Below are 16205 nucleotides of genomic sequence, written 5' to 3'. Positions count from 1 at the left end.
ACACTTTCACTTCAGCATATTCTGTTGGTCAGATGTACTTTAAGAAGTCATATTTCTCCGACACTTTTCCAGCTATTTTCTCATGGAATTATATCGGCACACCATCAGAAAATTTCAAAATATTTGTCCAGGTCTGTCTCTAAAACCACAGTGACTTCTGGGGGACATATAAAGGTATGTTTGATATATACTCATATAGATTATTAAGGTTAAGTATATGTTAACATTAATGTATCAGATTTTTCAACATATAAAATATTTATATTTTGCCTAACTTTAAAACAGACAGTGTAAGTAATATAAGCATTTCTACTGTTCAGCAAGCATTTAATCTTTCATGGGTAAGTCCTCACGTGATAAGGTACACAATCACTTTCTGAGTCTATCCTGTTCCACGAGGATCCTGTCTCTCCCACCTCCGTGCTCAGCACATGGACCACGTGTGGTCCAGCACGTGGACCGCAGGGACAAGCTGAGCCTGCCCTCCAGGGCCCCGGCTCCCGCCATCCCCACGGGCCGTGTCGCCCGCAGGGGTAAGAGGGCCGCGTTAGAGGAGCGGCATCAGTGAGACGGGCGGTGTGAGCTTTCCTGTTCTCAAGCGCTCAGGACCGTGAGGTCTGACTCTAAGCGAGCCGAGCATCTCACAGCGTTCACAGGTTGGTCCTCTCCGCTCCCCCTCTGCACCAGCAGGCCGGGTGCCGAGGGAGCTTCCCTATTATCACCCACCGAGGCTGCGGGTCGCCCGCCCAGGGGCCAGCCGGTCACCGCCTTGAGCGGGACGCACCCTCCGCCCCAGGGGAGGCTGGCCCTGGACCCTGCTGGGCTCTGGGCCGTCACCGCCCTTTCTTCAGCGACTCCAGACCCCGCGCCCTCCTCCTCCGGCACACGCTCCAGCTTGAGTCCAGCTCGAGTCCCACTCCCACGTTGACGGTGACTGAGGCTCGGAGGAAAAGCACCACCAGCGTCTACGCATCTCCCCGGGGGCGGGGCGGGGACGGGGCCGTGGTTCAAGCCCATCACTCCTTCCACAACTCTGCGTCACCTTCACGACTCCTCGAGGGTTTGCAATGCTGCCCATTTCTTGGTAATCCCCACATGCTACAAACTATTTTTATTCTGTTTTCTAAAATACAGTATTAACTCCGGTGCCGCTTCACAATGAATTCTCCTCCTTGATTAAACAGTCTTTCCTCTCTTAGAGTGGCAAATATTTCAGGGGTTTCGCTTTCACAAATATTCAGTTTTGTCAACTGTTCACAGATGGAGTTAAAAGATATGGGCCTTCCCCAGTGGCTCAATGGTCAGGTCCCTGCACCCCCACTGCAGTGGGGCTCGGTCTGCTCCCTGGTCAGGAAATTAAGATGCCACATGCCTTATTGTGCAGACAAAAAATAAAGTAAAATAAAACTTGTTAAACTATATATATATATATAGAGAGAGAGAGAGGGAGAGAGAGAGAGAGAGAGAATATAGGAACTACTATTGAACACTCTGAAATGAAGATGAGAAAATGAAGGTATCATTTTAAAAGTGGATTATGAAGCAATCTGCAAATCCTATTTATACTTAAGATAAAATATTTTATAACTCAAATTGTATATATTGTAGAAGGCTGGATGAGAGGCGAAAACTTGGATGTTACTCATAAAATCTGGTCAGTAATTAGAGAGGAAAGTTCAGCTTTAACTCTACCCGTTTCTACTTGTCATCTATGGTTAAATCTGAGTACAAGTGATCTTTACAGGTTGTCAAAAAACATTGCTTATTTTAACTCAAGGGGGGGAAAAAACGCTAAAAACAAAAAACCCTGAAGCAAGCTTGATATGCCTATACAATGTAAATGGGAAAAGTTATAAAAAAGATGAATAAAGTGGGTAATACAAGCCACTCTATTCCTTAAAGATGAATATGTCACACTATTTTGTATGGTCCACGTTTATGACACTTAAGTCATAAACGCAATTCTATTATTCTGCAAATCATAAGTAATAAAATTAAATTCCCATTTTAGAAAAAAATACATGTAATCCAAGAATATGTGCAGAGTTTGATGTCCACCTACAGAGAAAAGTTGCATCAACAGACAACAGTGTAACCAGTGAAATGTTTAAACGGGGCAGGGGAGGGGTGGACGACGAAGATGCAAGTGCTCTTTCCTTTCATTCTAACAAACGTGAACCATGTATTTAGAGAGACAAAGACAGTAAGACCGTGTATATAACACTAAGGCGCTGAGACTATGGTGGTCTCCCCTTCTTTGGAGAAGACTCTGGAGAGTCCTTGGACTGCAAGGAGATTGAAACTGTCCATCCTTAAGGAAATCAACCCTGAATATTCACTGGAAGGACTGATGCTGAAGCTGAAACTCCAATACTTTGGCCACCTGATGTGAAGAACTGACTCATTGGAAAAGACCGTGATGCTGGGAAAGACTGAAGGCAGGAGAAGGGGATGACAGAGGATGAGGTGGTTGGATGGCATCACCCACTCAATGAAGATGAGTCTGAACAAGCTCTGGGAGTTTGCGTGACGGACAGTGAGGCCTGGCGTGCTGCGGTTCATGGGGTCGCAAAGAGTCAGACACGACTGAACGACTGAACTGATATTCTTGGGCACTGCATTTTTTTTTAAAGAGTAAGGTCTCTATATAATAATCACAGAGTCATAATATAGTTATCTAGACCAGCAGTGCTCAATAGAAATAGAATGCAAGCCACATATGTAATTTTATATTTCCCAGTAGTCACATTAAAAAAGTAAATAGCAACAGGTGAAATTAACTTTAACATATTATTTAACTCAATATATGCAAAATGCTACCATTTCAACATGCAATCAATATAAAAAACGACGAATGAAATGCTTCACGTTCTTTTTTGTACAATCTTGGAAATCTCAGTTTAGGCCAGCCACACTTCCAGGGCTCAGTGGCCACGGGTGGCAGGCAACTATTGCACTAAGTCCTTCAGCTCAAAATGGCCTGGACCCTTCACATTCAGAACCTCAAGGCCAGAGGGGAGGAGCCAGCCCTGCTCACCTGGTGTAGTTCTCCTTGTACCCAGAGATGTCGTCGTTGGGAGAGCGCAGTCTTCGCTGAGATGGTGCCTCCAGGTGCCAATAGTTGATGCGGTTCAGGAACATTTTTGCCAGCTCAACGATCGTTTGCCTTTCTTTGGGTGGCAGGTGACTGAATTTGTACTGTACAAAGTTATTCACACCCTTAAAAGGAGGGAAGGCGATTTATTTATGCAGCTCAGCAATCCTGAACGCCCACCCAGTCAGCACCAGTGGTGGTCATTAGCAAAAGAACAGACAGTTCTCTATTCACAAAAACCTCTTTTTTTACATTAGAAAACAGGAATGCCCAGAGGGAATCATGCCTGGGATCACAGCCTATGAAAAGTGACACAGAAGCTGGGAGCTGCAATTCTCTGCCTGCTGCAATTATGAACCAACGAAGAAAAAACCAAAACAGTGGGCTGAAAAGGTCAAAACCCCCTAAACAATAAAATATGGCTATTTTGCAGAATAACTCTTGCTGTACAATCGTAACAGGACCTCACATATAATGAGACTCTTGGATAAATATGTTTTTACATTCACGAAATTTTAATCCAAAGTCTGCTAGCAAGGCCTTGCGATGAACTAAACCACGCGCCTGTAAACTCTTCACTGCCATTCTTTCAGTTTTTAGTAAACTTACTCCCCAAAATTCTTACATGTGGAGTAATTTTGATATGAGCTTTTGAAAAAAATCTGTGGATTAATTTAATCTGTCTTCAGAACACTCTCACCTAATTTAACTTCAAATAAAGTAACAATGAAATCTTATTTTGTAGGGTTTGAAGACAACGTCTCTTCTACTAAAAACTGACTGATAAAATACACTTATTTGTATCTCATAGCATGTCTTCTGTAACTACTCTCATCAGGAAACTCAGTCCAGAGTGTCTGATATTTACTTAAGAAATAATGAGAGGCTAAAAAATTGATACTGATGACAGATCCTGACAACACCTAACAGGAAAGGTCTGTACATGTTAACAGAGGCCCCATGTGGATCTCAGCTTCTTTGCAGCAATCAGAATGTGGCAGGAAGCCAACTTCTGGATACAAAATCTCATTTCTTTTCTGTGCTTTTTGCTTGACTTACAATGTTTTTCACATTGCTCCTGAATTCCCTCACCTCAATAGACTTTTCAACAGTGCCAAACACACGGACAAAGACTTAATTTCGAAACATCAACACCAGGAAAAAGCCATTTCATGTGTCCTGACGAGCTACATGTTCTACTTACCTTGTTTTTCCTTCCCAAACACACAGTGAATTCTGAGCATTCACCAGCCGAAGAGACAAAAGCTAAATCAGTTCCTGCATGGCATATTCACTTCTGATCCAGAGGGCTTGAAACGATTCCTACAGACTTGAACATCTCTAAGCCAGCTATGAAGATGAAGATGAGGTTTGTTCAGCCTTAAAGCAATTTTAAAAAGGGGGCTTCTCTTATTTTTTTACCTGTTCAATACTAGGTTTTTCAAAAGGGGGCTTCTTCTCCAAAGAACCTTCAACCACAGGTTTTCCTCTTTGTAAAATAGACTTCCTCAAGAGCTGTAAGAAATCAAAAAATCAGTGTCTGTCTCTCTCTCTCACACACACACACACACACACACCTGGCGTCTCCAAGCTTACAATCTTGTTGGGGAGAAAAGGGCCAGATAATGGAGCTGGGCCAGGTCATGTCGTGCTGTTTCCCACATACAAAAGGAAGAAAAAGAAACAATTCACGATGCCAGCAGAAACATTCCAAATAAGTCCCAAAGGCAGTAAGTGCTGTCTAAGCTCAGAGCTGAGAGCTCAGAAATCTGGGACTGAGGGAAGGCATCACAGCCGAGAAAGGGTGTACTGAGTGTGGAAGGGAGGGCAGGTGTGGAACACAGCCAGATGGAACGGCGTCTGAGGGGTGACGGCAGCCTCAAGGAGCTCGAGGGTCCCAGCCCGTGAGGCTGCCCCAGCAGGTGGTCAGAGGGCCCCCAAGATCGTGGAGCTGTTTTCTTCATAAGGCGTTTAATCAACGAAGATGTGAATCAAGAGTAATACATAAGAGAACCCAATTTACCCTTCCTTTTAAAATCTTCCTCTGAGACACGTAAGCTTAGGCTTTTCTCTAAAACACTCCGTGTCACACTTAGAGAGCCTTTGGAAGGGAAGTCACCATATTCCATTTATCTTAATTACGTTGCTGTTGTCTCCAAGTCACGTCTGACTCTTTGCAACCCCACGGATGGCAGCACACCACGCTTGCCTGTCCTGAGATCTCCCAGAGTCTGCTCAAATTCATGTCCACTGAGTCAGTAACGCCATCCAGTTACAGGCCAGTGAATTCTCACATCAACAGACAGGAGACCACCCGGGAGCCCACGCCCCGTCCTGACCTGAGCTGTGAGTGGCTGGCCTCACACTCCACTCCACAGGCCAGGAGGCCCCCGCGGCACCCCCGAACCTCTCCTGCTCACCCCCTCACCACCCCGCTGCTGGCTTCCGCTGACCCCGAGGCCTGGAGCACCCTCTGCACATGCCCCCAGGCCACGCAGGGGTGCTCACGTCCTGGGGCGCCTGCTCTAAACCCTGAGAAGGCCGAGGCCTGCTCGTAGGCAGGAGCCGAGTGCAGCGGCCGCGTGTCACAGGCGCGGTCCCGGCCCCGAGGGGCTGCCGCGGGCTCCTGCGGGCGCCGCACACGGTCGCGGGCTTGCTCCCACTCTCCTTCCATGCGCAGAGTGCAGGCCAAGGGTCCTGGCATCGTCGAGCCCACAGAACAAAACGCCACTCTGAATCCCGGCCACGAGAATCCCAGCTCCTCAAAGAGCAAACGCCAGAGGGAGAAAGACCCCAGAGCCAGTCATCAAGCCCCAACCTGGAAACTCGCCTGGGGCGGGCCTTCGCCGCCTGGGGCTGAACTTCCTCACCTTCCACCTCTGCGTGAGCCTTCCATAACCCTTCCCACAGGCCAGTTATGCCATACATGCAATCACTCGGTTATTCACGCACCCGCGTACTATGTATTCATTACACATTACTTACACCTTTCCCTCCTTTCTCTATTGATTGCTTTTTCAGCAGAAACAAAACACGGCAAACTTTCTCCCAGGAGGTAGTGGAAACAGATGATGCCGCCTGAGGTGGAAGGTCACCCTGTGTTTCCCCCGGGCTGGGTCTGACGAAGACCTCAGCTCTTCTAGAGGTGCCGTATCAGTTACTCACACTGAGCATTTGCTGATCCTTTCAGGGTATCATACATGCCATCTTTACAAAAATAAATGTACCACAATGATAAGTTGTTATATGTTTCTAAGAATATCCAAAGACTGATCATCACATTTAGATACAAATAATTTGGGCTGTCTACTTTTTTTTCCCCAGTTAAAATCATTTGGAAAACTGACCCATCGGGGGTTTCAATTTGGAGGCAGATGATGAATAGGGGAGATGCTGAGTCTTATTGTCTTAAAACAGGACGGAGCTGGGATTAAACAGGCAAATATTGAACATAAAAATGTTAACAGCAGCAGCGACACTGGCCCCCTTGCTTGCCAAGTACCTCTGCAGCTCTGCCTGAACCATCTCATGAAGCCCCCTCACAGCCTTTTGAGGGAAGTGCTACCGTATCATGGTCTACACTTTTCATCTTTTTTTAACACCAAAACATTTTGCCCTGGGGTACAGCTGATTAACAGTGTTGTGGCAGTCTCGGGTGGCCAGCGAAGGACTCAGCCACACACGCATCTCGATCTACACTTTACAGATGAGGAGACAGCACGACCTGGCCGAGGTCGCGTCACTAAGGGATGCAGCCAGGCCTGGAAGCAGCCAGCTGTGCCCCGGCACCCCGCCAACGGGCTCCAGGGCGAAATCAGCTTCAGAAAGCAGCTTTTCAGAGTTCATTTTCAACATCTAGAGCAAAAGTTTCCAAAATGCACTGAAATGTGTAACTGCAGTTTAACTTAGAGAGGTAGCGGACACAGGAACTGCTTCTCCAAAGCTGGGAAGAAATGGATGATTTTTCACACACTTGCCCAGCGAGTGACTCTGGGGGAGGGGAGGGGAGGAAGCTTAATATTTTGGGGTTGTTCTCAGGAGCAATATACGTGCACTGGAAAAGAGGAGAGAGGGAAAAAAGGCAGAGCAGCATTTTCTGCCTCTTGGGTGGTTCTAAACAGAACTGGGCGGAGGTCAGCACGACGGGAACCTTCCCCTCCAGCAGGGCTCTGGGGAACCACCCACCAGGGAGCTGAGTTCCAAGACAAATAATAGTTGCAGCCATGCAGACGTTGTTTTTCTCCAAGAGCTTTTTCCAAAAACGCTCTAAACAGCATGAAGCAGGTGGGGTTCGGTCAAGATGACTCAGGCCCACAGTCATGTCAACAAGCAGTCACCTGGAGGAGTCTGGTGCCTGCTAACAGCTGTGCTCTCTCCCACCCCCTCCCCCCACTACTGACCTTTTTGGTGTTAAAATCCCCACAAGATTCCAATGTTTAAAAATATAATCGCCTTTCCCACTCTTGCCCCTATCGACCCCAAATATTCCCAGTACTACATTCAAAGACAAAAGTTACCAGAAGAAGCAAAGGAACAATTGTGTGTCAGGTAAATTCAGGCACTCCCTGCCCCAGCCCAAAGCGACAGGACCTGGGTCGCAAACCGGCCCTGAGATTCCTGGCTGCCAGAGCAAACCAGGAAACTCCTGGTCACAGGAAATGAAGCCAGCCTGGCGAGGAGATACAAACGCCTCCTGGCTGTCAGCTCCCATGAAGGGTTCGGGTTTGTTTTTAAGGTCCTTGTAAGGGCTACACCATAGAGCACAGTCTACAGAGCCCGAAATGGTCGATTTGGGATTTTAAAATTATTCCTTCTGTCAGCCACCTTTGTGAATCTACTTTTTGGTGGACTGAATTTCTTCTGTTTCCCCGCCCCCCAACCATTTCCCTCCCCCTGTCAGTGCAAACCAACCCACATCTAAGGAAACAAGACTGGGACCCTCTGGAGCTGAGGCCACTCCCCGAGGAGGCAGGGGGCAGGGAGCGGGGAGCCACCGACCTCGGCCCTCGCTCCTGCACTTAGGACGCCGAGTCCAGCCACCATCCAGCCAGGCCTCCTGCCTCCCCGCCGCTGGGACCCCCGCACTGGGCTGGGGGCTTCACGCCCACCGTGGGTCTTGATGCTCTGTGAGCACACGCACCCCGCCCCCTGACGCCGGGCTGGCCTGGGGGCTTCACGTCCACGGTGGAGTCTCGATGCTGTGTGACCACACGCGACCCCCACGCTGGGCTGGGCTGGAGGCTTCACGCCCACCGTGGGGTCTCCATGCTGTGTGACCACACACGCCCCCCACGCTGGGCTGGGCTGGGGGCTTCACGCCCACCGTGGGGTCTCCATGCTGTGTGACCACACGCCACCCCCACGCTGGGCTGGGCTGGGGGCTTCACGCCCACCGTGGGGTCTCCATGCTGTGTGACCACACGCGCCCCCCACGCTGGGCTGGGCTGGGGGCTTCACGCCCACTGTGGAGTCTCGATGCTGTGTGACCACACGCGACCCCCACGCTGGGCTGGGCTGGGGGCTTCACGCCCACCGTGGAGTCTCGATGCTGTGTGACCACACGCGCCCCCCACGCTGGGCTGGGCTGGGGGCTTCACGCCCACCGTGGAGTCTCGATGCTGTGTGACCACACGCGCCCCCCACGCTGGGCTGGGCTGGGGGCTTCACGCCCACCGTGGAGTCTCGATGCTGTGTGACCACACGCGACCCCCACGCTGGGCTGGGCTGGGGGCTTCACGCCCACCGTGGAGTCTCGATGCTGTGTGACCACACGCCACCCCCACGCTGGGCTGGGCTGGGGGCTTCACGCCCACCGTGGGGTCTCCATGCTGTGTGACCACACGCGCCCCCCACGCTGGGCTGGGCTGGGGGCTTCACGCCCACCGTGGAGTCTCGATGCTGTGTGACCACACGCGCCCCCCACACTGGGCTGGGCTGGGGGCTTCACGCCCACCGTGGGGTCTCGATGCTGTGTGACCACACACGCCCCCCACGCTGGGCTGGGCTGGGGGCTTCACGCCCACCGTGGAGTCTCGATGCTGTGTGACCACACGCGCCCCCCACGCTGGGCTGGGCTGGGGGCTTCACGCCCACCGTGGGGTCTCCATGCTGTGTGACCCCACGCTGGGCTGGGCTGGGGGCTTCACGCCCACCGGGGATCTGACACCATGTGACCGCGCCCCGCCCAGAAGGCGCCTCCGCAGCCCTTTTCAGCGGCGGCCCCTGGCCCCCCGCTCGTCTCTGGCAGCTGGCAGCTCATCTTCCCTAGCTGACTTGGGAAGTCAGTGCCACGCCTCCCTGGCCCTAGTCCCCACCGCCAGCGCCCTCCCACGCGGCGCGCACTCACTCTGCCGGCTCGGGTCGCAGGCTCACCACACGCTGCAGGCTCACCACACGCTCACCACCACAGGCCGCATACTGCCGACCTGCTGACTGTCCCTGCCTCTCCTACTGAAACCTAAACTCCACGAAGGCAAGGACTTCGCTGCCCAGGGACCCAGGCTTCACGCCCACAAGAGCACCCGATAGAGAAGGCCTTGTCAGATGGGCAGACAGACGGTTGGACACATGCTTGGATGGACGGATGGACAAATGGACGGACGGGTGAACAGAGGGGCGATGGGAAGAAATCCACGAGCATAAAGATACCCGACTTGGCCGACACGTAGGAGGCACTCAGGGAGAGGAGTGCGCTCCAAGCACGGTGCCCACAGCAGAGTCCCCCTGGGGAAACGCGCCTCCGCAGACCCAGGGCCGGCTGCCCGTGGCCTGCTGCATCTGGACAGGCAAAGGGAAAGCAAGCCCTTCCAGATGTGGAGGTCTCACCTTGAACAGGTAGAAATAGACCTGCTTGGTGTCGGCATCTTCTTCCCTGTGGACACAGGTGAAGAGGTGCTCCACATCCAGCGCGATCCCCAGCAGCCTGTCCATCTCCTCCTCGGACACGCTCTCCAGGTGCGACACGTGAGCAGCTGCGGACAGAGAGGGGCGCGGGAGTGAGCACGGCGCGCCCCTCCTTACGGCCAGGCTTCTCCGCCTGTGCGTCCAGTCCCCACCCAGGCCCAAACCCACGCCCCTGCACTGCGGGCGTGGAGTCTCAGCCACCGGCCTGGCAGGGAAGCCCCAGTCTGGAACATTCTCCCCCAGGAACCTTCTGGAATACCAACACATCAGATTGCACTGTAAATAGAGGAACCTTCTGAACTGCTATAAGACTGAAGTCTGCTCACAAAACTGACTTACATTAAATTCTGCCATGTCCCTCTAGAAGCCAACTCTCCTCAGGCCAAGAGGACCCTGTGGCCCTGGAGCCTGGATCCAGGATCTGAGGACCGTGGGTTCAGAGGGTGCAGAAACAAAACTCCTAAGGGTTGAGATCTAAGTCCTGTGAACAGTTCTGGTGGCCAAGAACACCACATCTCAGGAAAGACGGGAAAAGTGTCAGTGAAATCTGAATGAAGCCCTGTCCCTCAGCCCTGAGAACACTGAGAGCTCCCTGTCTATACAGCGAGACCCTAAGGCCAATCTGCGCTCGAGTCAGCATCCTCCAAAGTCGTGCCCCAAACCGCCTTCCCTGCCTCTTTCTGTGGCCTCACTATCGTTACATGAACTATCGACATCGTCCCCCCTCCCATGCCCCGGTCCTCTCTTCTACCCAAATCCAGTCCACTTCTCGAGGTGAACACATTTTATCCTCAAAACATCTCATGAGGCAGGTCTGAGTGACCCCGTGCTACGGCTGAGAAAACAGGCTGAAACGGAACGCTGTTTCCTCCAGTGTCAGCCCGCCAGGCAGAGACAGGGTCTGAAGGCAGAGCAGCTCTGACTCCAATCCTGAAGCACGCACACATGTGCTTTCTGGATAATTAGCTGATTCGCTTCAAGTCCTCATCACTCGTAAGGGTCTCTGGAGGTCTCTCAAGATCGCGAGGGTCTCCGGGGGCCGCAAGGGTCTCTCAGGGTCGTGAGGGTCACCAGGGGCCGCAAGGGTCACCGGGGGTTGCGAGGGTCTCTCGGGGCCATGAGGGTCACCAGGGGTCTCGAGGGTCTCCGGGGACCGTGAGGGTCTCTCGGGGTCGCGAGGGTCACCGGGGGCCACGAGGGTCTCCGGGGGCCGTGAGGGTCTCTCAGGGTCATGAGGGTCTCCGGGGGTCGCGAGGGTCACCGGAGGTAAGCCGACTGACAGCCCACCAGGGCTCAGTCTGTGTCTCCAGGAACCGTCGCTACACTGGCTGACAGACAGCAGCCCTGCAAGAGTGATCCTTTGAGGTGGAGCTCTTGGTGTGCTGGCTGAAAATTCTTGGACCTAGAAGTGCTTGAGATGACTTCTAAAGAAAGTCTCAACTATGGAGAGCAGAGGTAGGCCTTTCCTTGCCTTTTTCAAGGGCATGCTAAGTTGCGACCCTATGGACTGTAGCCCACTGGGCTCCTCAGTCCATGGATTCTCCAGGAAAGAACACGGAGTGGGGCTGCCCTGCCCTCCTCGGGGGCATCTTCCCAGCCCAGGGATCAAACCTGCACCCCAAGCTTCCTGTGTTGACAGGCAGCACCACCTCCTGCACATCGTGAAGCGCAGGCCAGATGGAAACTTAAATGCTTACGACAGGAGACCTGAGGAGGTCTGCCTGCTTCTGACTGCCCAGAAGGGAATCCGCAACCTCTCCTTGCGCTCTGTGTGACCCAGGGTGCAGAGAACCAGAGCTGGCGATGCCGGAACACGGAGACCAAGCAGCAGGCTCCCAGAGGGCAGAGGGCGAGGCTCTGCTGGACACAGCGACTCTCACAGCCAAAGAGGAGCCGGTCGGGATCCTCCTCCGGAAAGAAGGGAGGGGCAGCTCAGGGGTGGGGCTACGCGGAGGCAGAAAGATGACGGTGCAAGGAAAGGGTTAGACTTCTAGAATGAATAATGGGTAGAGGTGGAGGGGGGAGATCAGATGAAAACAGGGGGCGCAGAGAAGAAACAAAGCTGCTCTGGACAAGCTGCCAAGAAAGAGAAGCTTCCCCACAGTGAGAAAGCGGAGAGCCCACCACTGGCCTCGGTACTTAGTAGCCTGGAGGGTTAATTCTGACTGCAGGCTAAGACTTGAACTCCTGTCTTTTTGTTATAATCGTACATAAGGGCCTGCCTCTGAGAACCCCGCCCCTCTGCCTCTGTTAAACTAAAGAGCTCCAGTTCCGCTCGCAGGGAGGTACCGTGAGCCTGCCCACCTGGGAATGACCCTCAAGAAAGGAATGCATCCTCCTGCCTGGGGCTTGCAAGAATTAAATGGTCTCCGTACTGTGTTTCCTTACCCCTCCATCTCTGATCCATAAATTTATATGGATCCATATCCATCAAAATCCATAAATGGGTATTTTGAGACGCTAGTCTACTCTCCTCCAGCTCAGCCAACTTCCCTAATAAAAGGAGTCCTCGCCTCAAGGCCTCATCTCTGGGGCTCACTGGCCGACTGTGCAGGGCGCAGGGCGCGCACGGGCCCTGGTAACGCTCTCAGGCTCTCCAGCTATGGGCCCCTCTCACCAATGCCCCTTGCAGTCTCTGAGTACCCGACACTCAGCTTTCTCTCTCACCAAATCCACATCAGCAGCTAAACCCCATGCCAACCCAATCATCCCCGCACCCCTCATCACCTCCCCACCCCAACAACCAGGGCACCACCACCGTCCCCACACACTGGACCTCGGACTTAAGAGTCCTTGAGGTCACCCTCCGAATGGCGGCCCCTCCAGCCAAGGAACCTGGCACTTACTGCCTCACTGCACTTCCATGGCACAGTGCCCACACCAGACACAGCTGGGCACCCCCACACTCTTCCCCACTCCCACCTCTGATCACAGGGACCTCGAGCCTTCCCCCAGGGTGCTCTGTCGCCATGGGAGGGAGGGAGACCGTCCCCATCAGACCCACATCTACTGAGTCCAGAGATGGCCCCTTGGGGGCTGATGGGCAGGATTAGGGACTTCCCAGAATGACTGGTGAAGAGCTCACCCACCAGTGCAGGAGATGTTACGTAGCATGATCCCTGTGCTCTAGCCTGGACAACCTCATGGACAGAGGAGCCTGGCGGGCCACAAAGAGTCGGACACGACTGAGCGACTGGGCCTGCACACCTGCACAAGCAAACTGGACAGATGCACCAGGGAGCCCAGAGTCAGCCGCACACCATGCAAAACCCGGATGCACGTCACTCTAACTGAAAAGCCAAATACTTACTGAACTCATGTGTAACCAAAGACTCACTCACTGCTGAAGAAAAAAACACTCAATCTTTTCCAAAGAAACCTTTTGACGCAAAGAAGTTCACTTTAAGGAGCCAGACGTGTGTTTTCCTGAAGAGATGCACCTCTACACTACACCGCACAAGCCTACAACAGGTGACTCGGCCACAGACCTCATAATAGAGTCAATGCTATTTAAAGTTTTGATAGACGCCCCCTAATTTACCCTCCCAGTAAGGTCCGCCCCAGTCCACCACAGGAGCGCTGAGACAGAGCCCTTCCCCCACACCGGCCAACAGCGGAGCGTCTGCTCACTCGTTCCGTCTTCTGAAAGCCAGCCGAGCCCCCGCTGCTGTGATCTGCGCTCACTGGATGCCCTGGATGGTTTCCCCTGTCCCTGGACACTTGCGTTTGTTCTTTTGTGTGCTACGTATTCAGGTCCTCTGCCTGCTTTTCTAGGATGTGGGTCTTTTTCTGTCTGTCCTCCCAGATTGCCTGGGGTTTTTGTTTGTTGGCTTGTGGTTATGCAGGAATTTTACATTTTTCAGAAAAGTCAGATCCACGTCTGGCCTTTCTTCAAGGTCTTGCTTGCAAAGGTCTTTCCCGCAGAATCAAAAGATGACGAGAATGCATTTTCTCCCAGCTTTTAACAGGTTTAGTCTTAAAATTGAACACATTCCTCCACCAAAACATCAATATCATAAAAGACAAAAAGCGGGAGTGTGGTGGGGAGGAGGAGCCGTCCACGTCAGAGCAGACGGGAGAGGCGAGCAGCGACACTGACCTACGACATGTGGCCTTTGTCCCCTTTCTTAGCCAAGTGCTCCTAAACTCCTGGACTTGCACGAGTGACGGCAACAACAGAGGTGAACGAGTGTCTGCTGTTATTCATAAAGACCGTTCCCGCCGCACCTGATTCTGTGAGTGGCTTTTGCACAGAAGCACAGAGAGGAGAGGGTTGGAACCCCCGCCTCGGGAAGGGAGAGGCTCTGGAGGCTGAGCCAATCACCACCGTGCTCCCCACCCTGCTCCGGCTTCTCCTCTGTCGCTGTTCCTGACTTGCATCCTTTTATGAAAAAACCGGGAATCTAGTGCCTGCTTTCCTGGGCTCTGCAAAGTGATCAAAGCCCGGGAGTAGGAGCCTTCAGTTTACAGCTGGCCAGCGGGAAAGACGGGCGATACCTGAACTCGGGATCAGCATCTGAAGGGGGTGCAGACCCCGGACCTCACGGGGCCTGCGCTGATCACAGGCAGGTAGAACTGGAATTAGGCCACCAGACGCCCCGCTGGGCTTTGCGGGAGGGCTGAGCAGAAAATCCTGTGCATCTGCTGTCAGAAGCTTCTGGAAGTGCTGAGGAGAGGAGACTCTCTGTCTGACCTTCACGTGACAACTAAATATGGATGTGATCCTAGCCTGCTGGGTGCTTAATGGAGAGGAAAAAAAGCTCTAAAAGACATTTTTGGGTCAACTCTAAAATTAGAAAACAAGTAAGCACTGGATTAAGTATTACATCAATGCTAATATTTACTGAAGTTGGTACTAAACTGAGCTTATGTAAAAGAGTATTCGGGAATCCCCTGGCAGTCCAGAGGTTGGGGGGGAGGGGCTGGCAATGAGGATCCTGCAAGCAGCGCAGCATAGGCAAAAAAGCAACAAAAAAACCTTTATAAGAAAGACTGTCCTGATTTTTAGAAAATCTATACTTAAGTATTTCAAGAGGAAAAAGCCATGATGTAAATGCATCTTATTCTCACGTGATCCAGGAAAAAGTATGATACATACAAACACACACACACACACAAACATGTGTGATACGTGAGTGTGGGCGTGTCCACACACATATGGAGACACGGGGCCAAGCACGCAGGGCAGACTATGACCAACAGGCCCATCTGGGCAGAAGGCACGCGGGACGCTCCTTGCTGCTATGCTCACCACTTTCCCATAAGTTTGAAAACACTTCCAAATAAAAGTTTTTCTAAAAAAATCTTTCTTCCACCTGGAATTTGATAACCAAACATAAAGGACCCTGCCTTCATTTCAAACCATCGTCCAAGATCCTGGTACAAAGCATCCACATGATTACCCAAGAGTGGGCACCCCAGCTTGGGGAGGGCTCACTCCTAGCAGTGGTGTGCCCGCAGCGCCCACCGCGCGCGGAGGCCGGAGGCGCATCCGGGACGGCAGGCTGACCACCGTGCGTCTCCCAGCGGGCCGCCACCACGCAGTAGGTCAGACCGCAGACGCCAGGGGGCCACAGCCACCCGCTAGGGACCCCAGCGCCACGCCTCGCAGGAACCCTGACCTTCGCGCCTGCAGCCGCGGCCCCCAGTCAGCGCCTCCGCTTCCTGGGGCAGCCCGGTCCCAGGCCCTGCGGCGGGGCCAGAGCACGGCTCGCTCCTCCGGACGGGAGAGAAAGCCAGCGGCACGGCACCTGGGGGATGGCGCAAGCTGCTCAAGTACACATTCGGTTGGTGGAAATCTGAGGTCAAGGCTGGAAGAGATCAAATGAAGTCCTTCAATGACAGATTCCGGCCACGCGCAAAAGGCTCGTAATTTGAAAGTAGTTTCCTGTAACGGAAAAGAATCCGCAATACTATAGAGACGGATGGATGGGTGGGTAGGCAGCTAGACGGACAACCGATCACTCTACTGCACGCCAAAAACTAGCACGACGTGGTACGCCTTCATGGTGAGGTGCCTCAGTAAAAAAAATAAATCAGAGAGTCTGAAGGATAAAAGTGGTCTCATCTTCAGTAACCTCACATCTGGAAGGGAGAAAAAGGGTCATTTAAGAGTAAGAACCCTCTAGAGAGCTCAGGCGAAGGACTATGTGAACCATGTCTGTGGATGGGTGTGTGTCTCTGTGTGTCAGGCGTTGCGAACCCACAG

At 52.6% G+C, this 16205-nt stretch overlaps 1 protein-coding gene across 1 annotated transcript in view; it reads right to left on the bottom strand.

Moving 5' to 3' along the window:
• KAT2B (lysine acetyltransferase 2B) overlaps positions 1 to 16205 on the bottom strand; it is a 98913-nt gene that overhangs the window by 46365 nt on the left and 36343 nt on the right. The window contains exons 3-5 of the mRNA XM_068963708.1: positions 9920 to 10065; positions 4517 to 4609; positions 3038 to 3219 (exon numbers count right to left, since the gene is read on the bottom strand). Coding sequence (XP_068819809.1) covers positions 3038 to 3219; positions 4517 to 4609; positions 9920 to 10065 — 421 coding nt within the window. The remainder of the gene's footprint in view (positions 1 to 3037; positions 3220 to 4516; positions 4610 to 9919; positions 10066 to 16205) is intronic.

This window comes from Capricornis sumatraensis, chromosome 1 (assembly GCF_032405125.1).
Source record: "Capricornis sumatraensis isolate serow.1 chromosome 1, serow.2, whole genome shotgun sequence".
NCBI lineage: Eukaryota > Metazoa > Chordata > Mammalia > Artiodactyla > Bovidae > Capricornis > Capricornis sumatraensis.
This window is presented reverse-complemented; position numbering and strand designations above follow the sequence as displayed.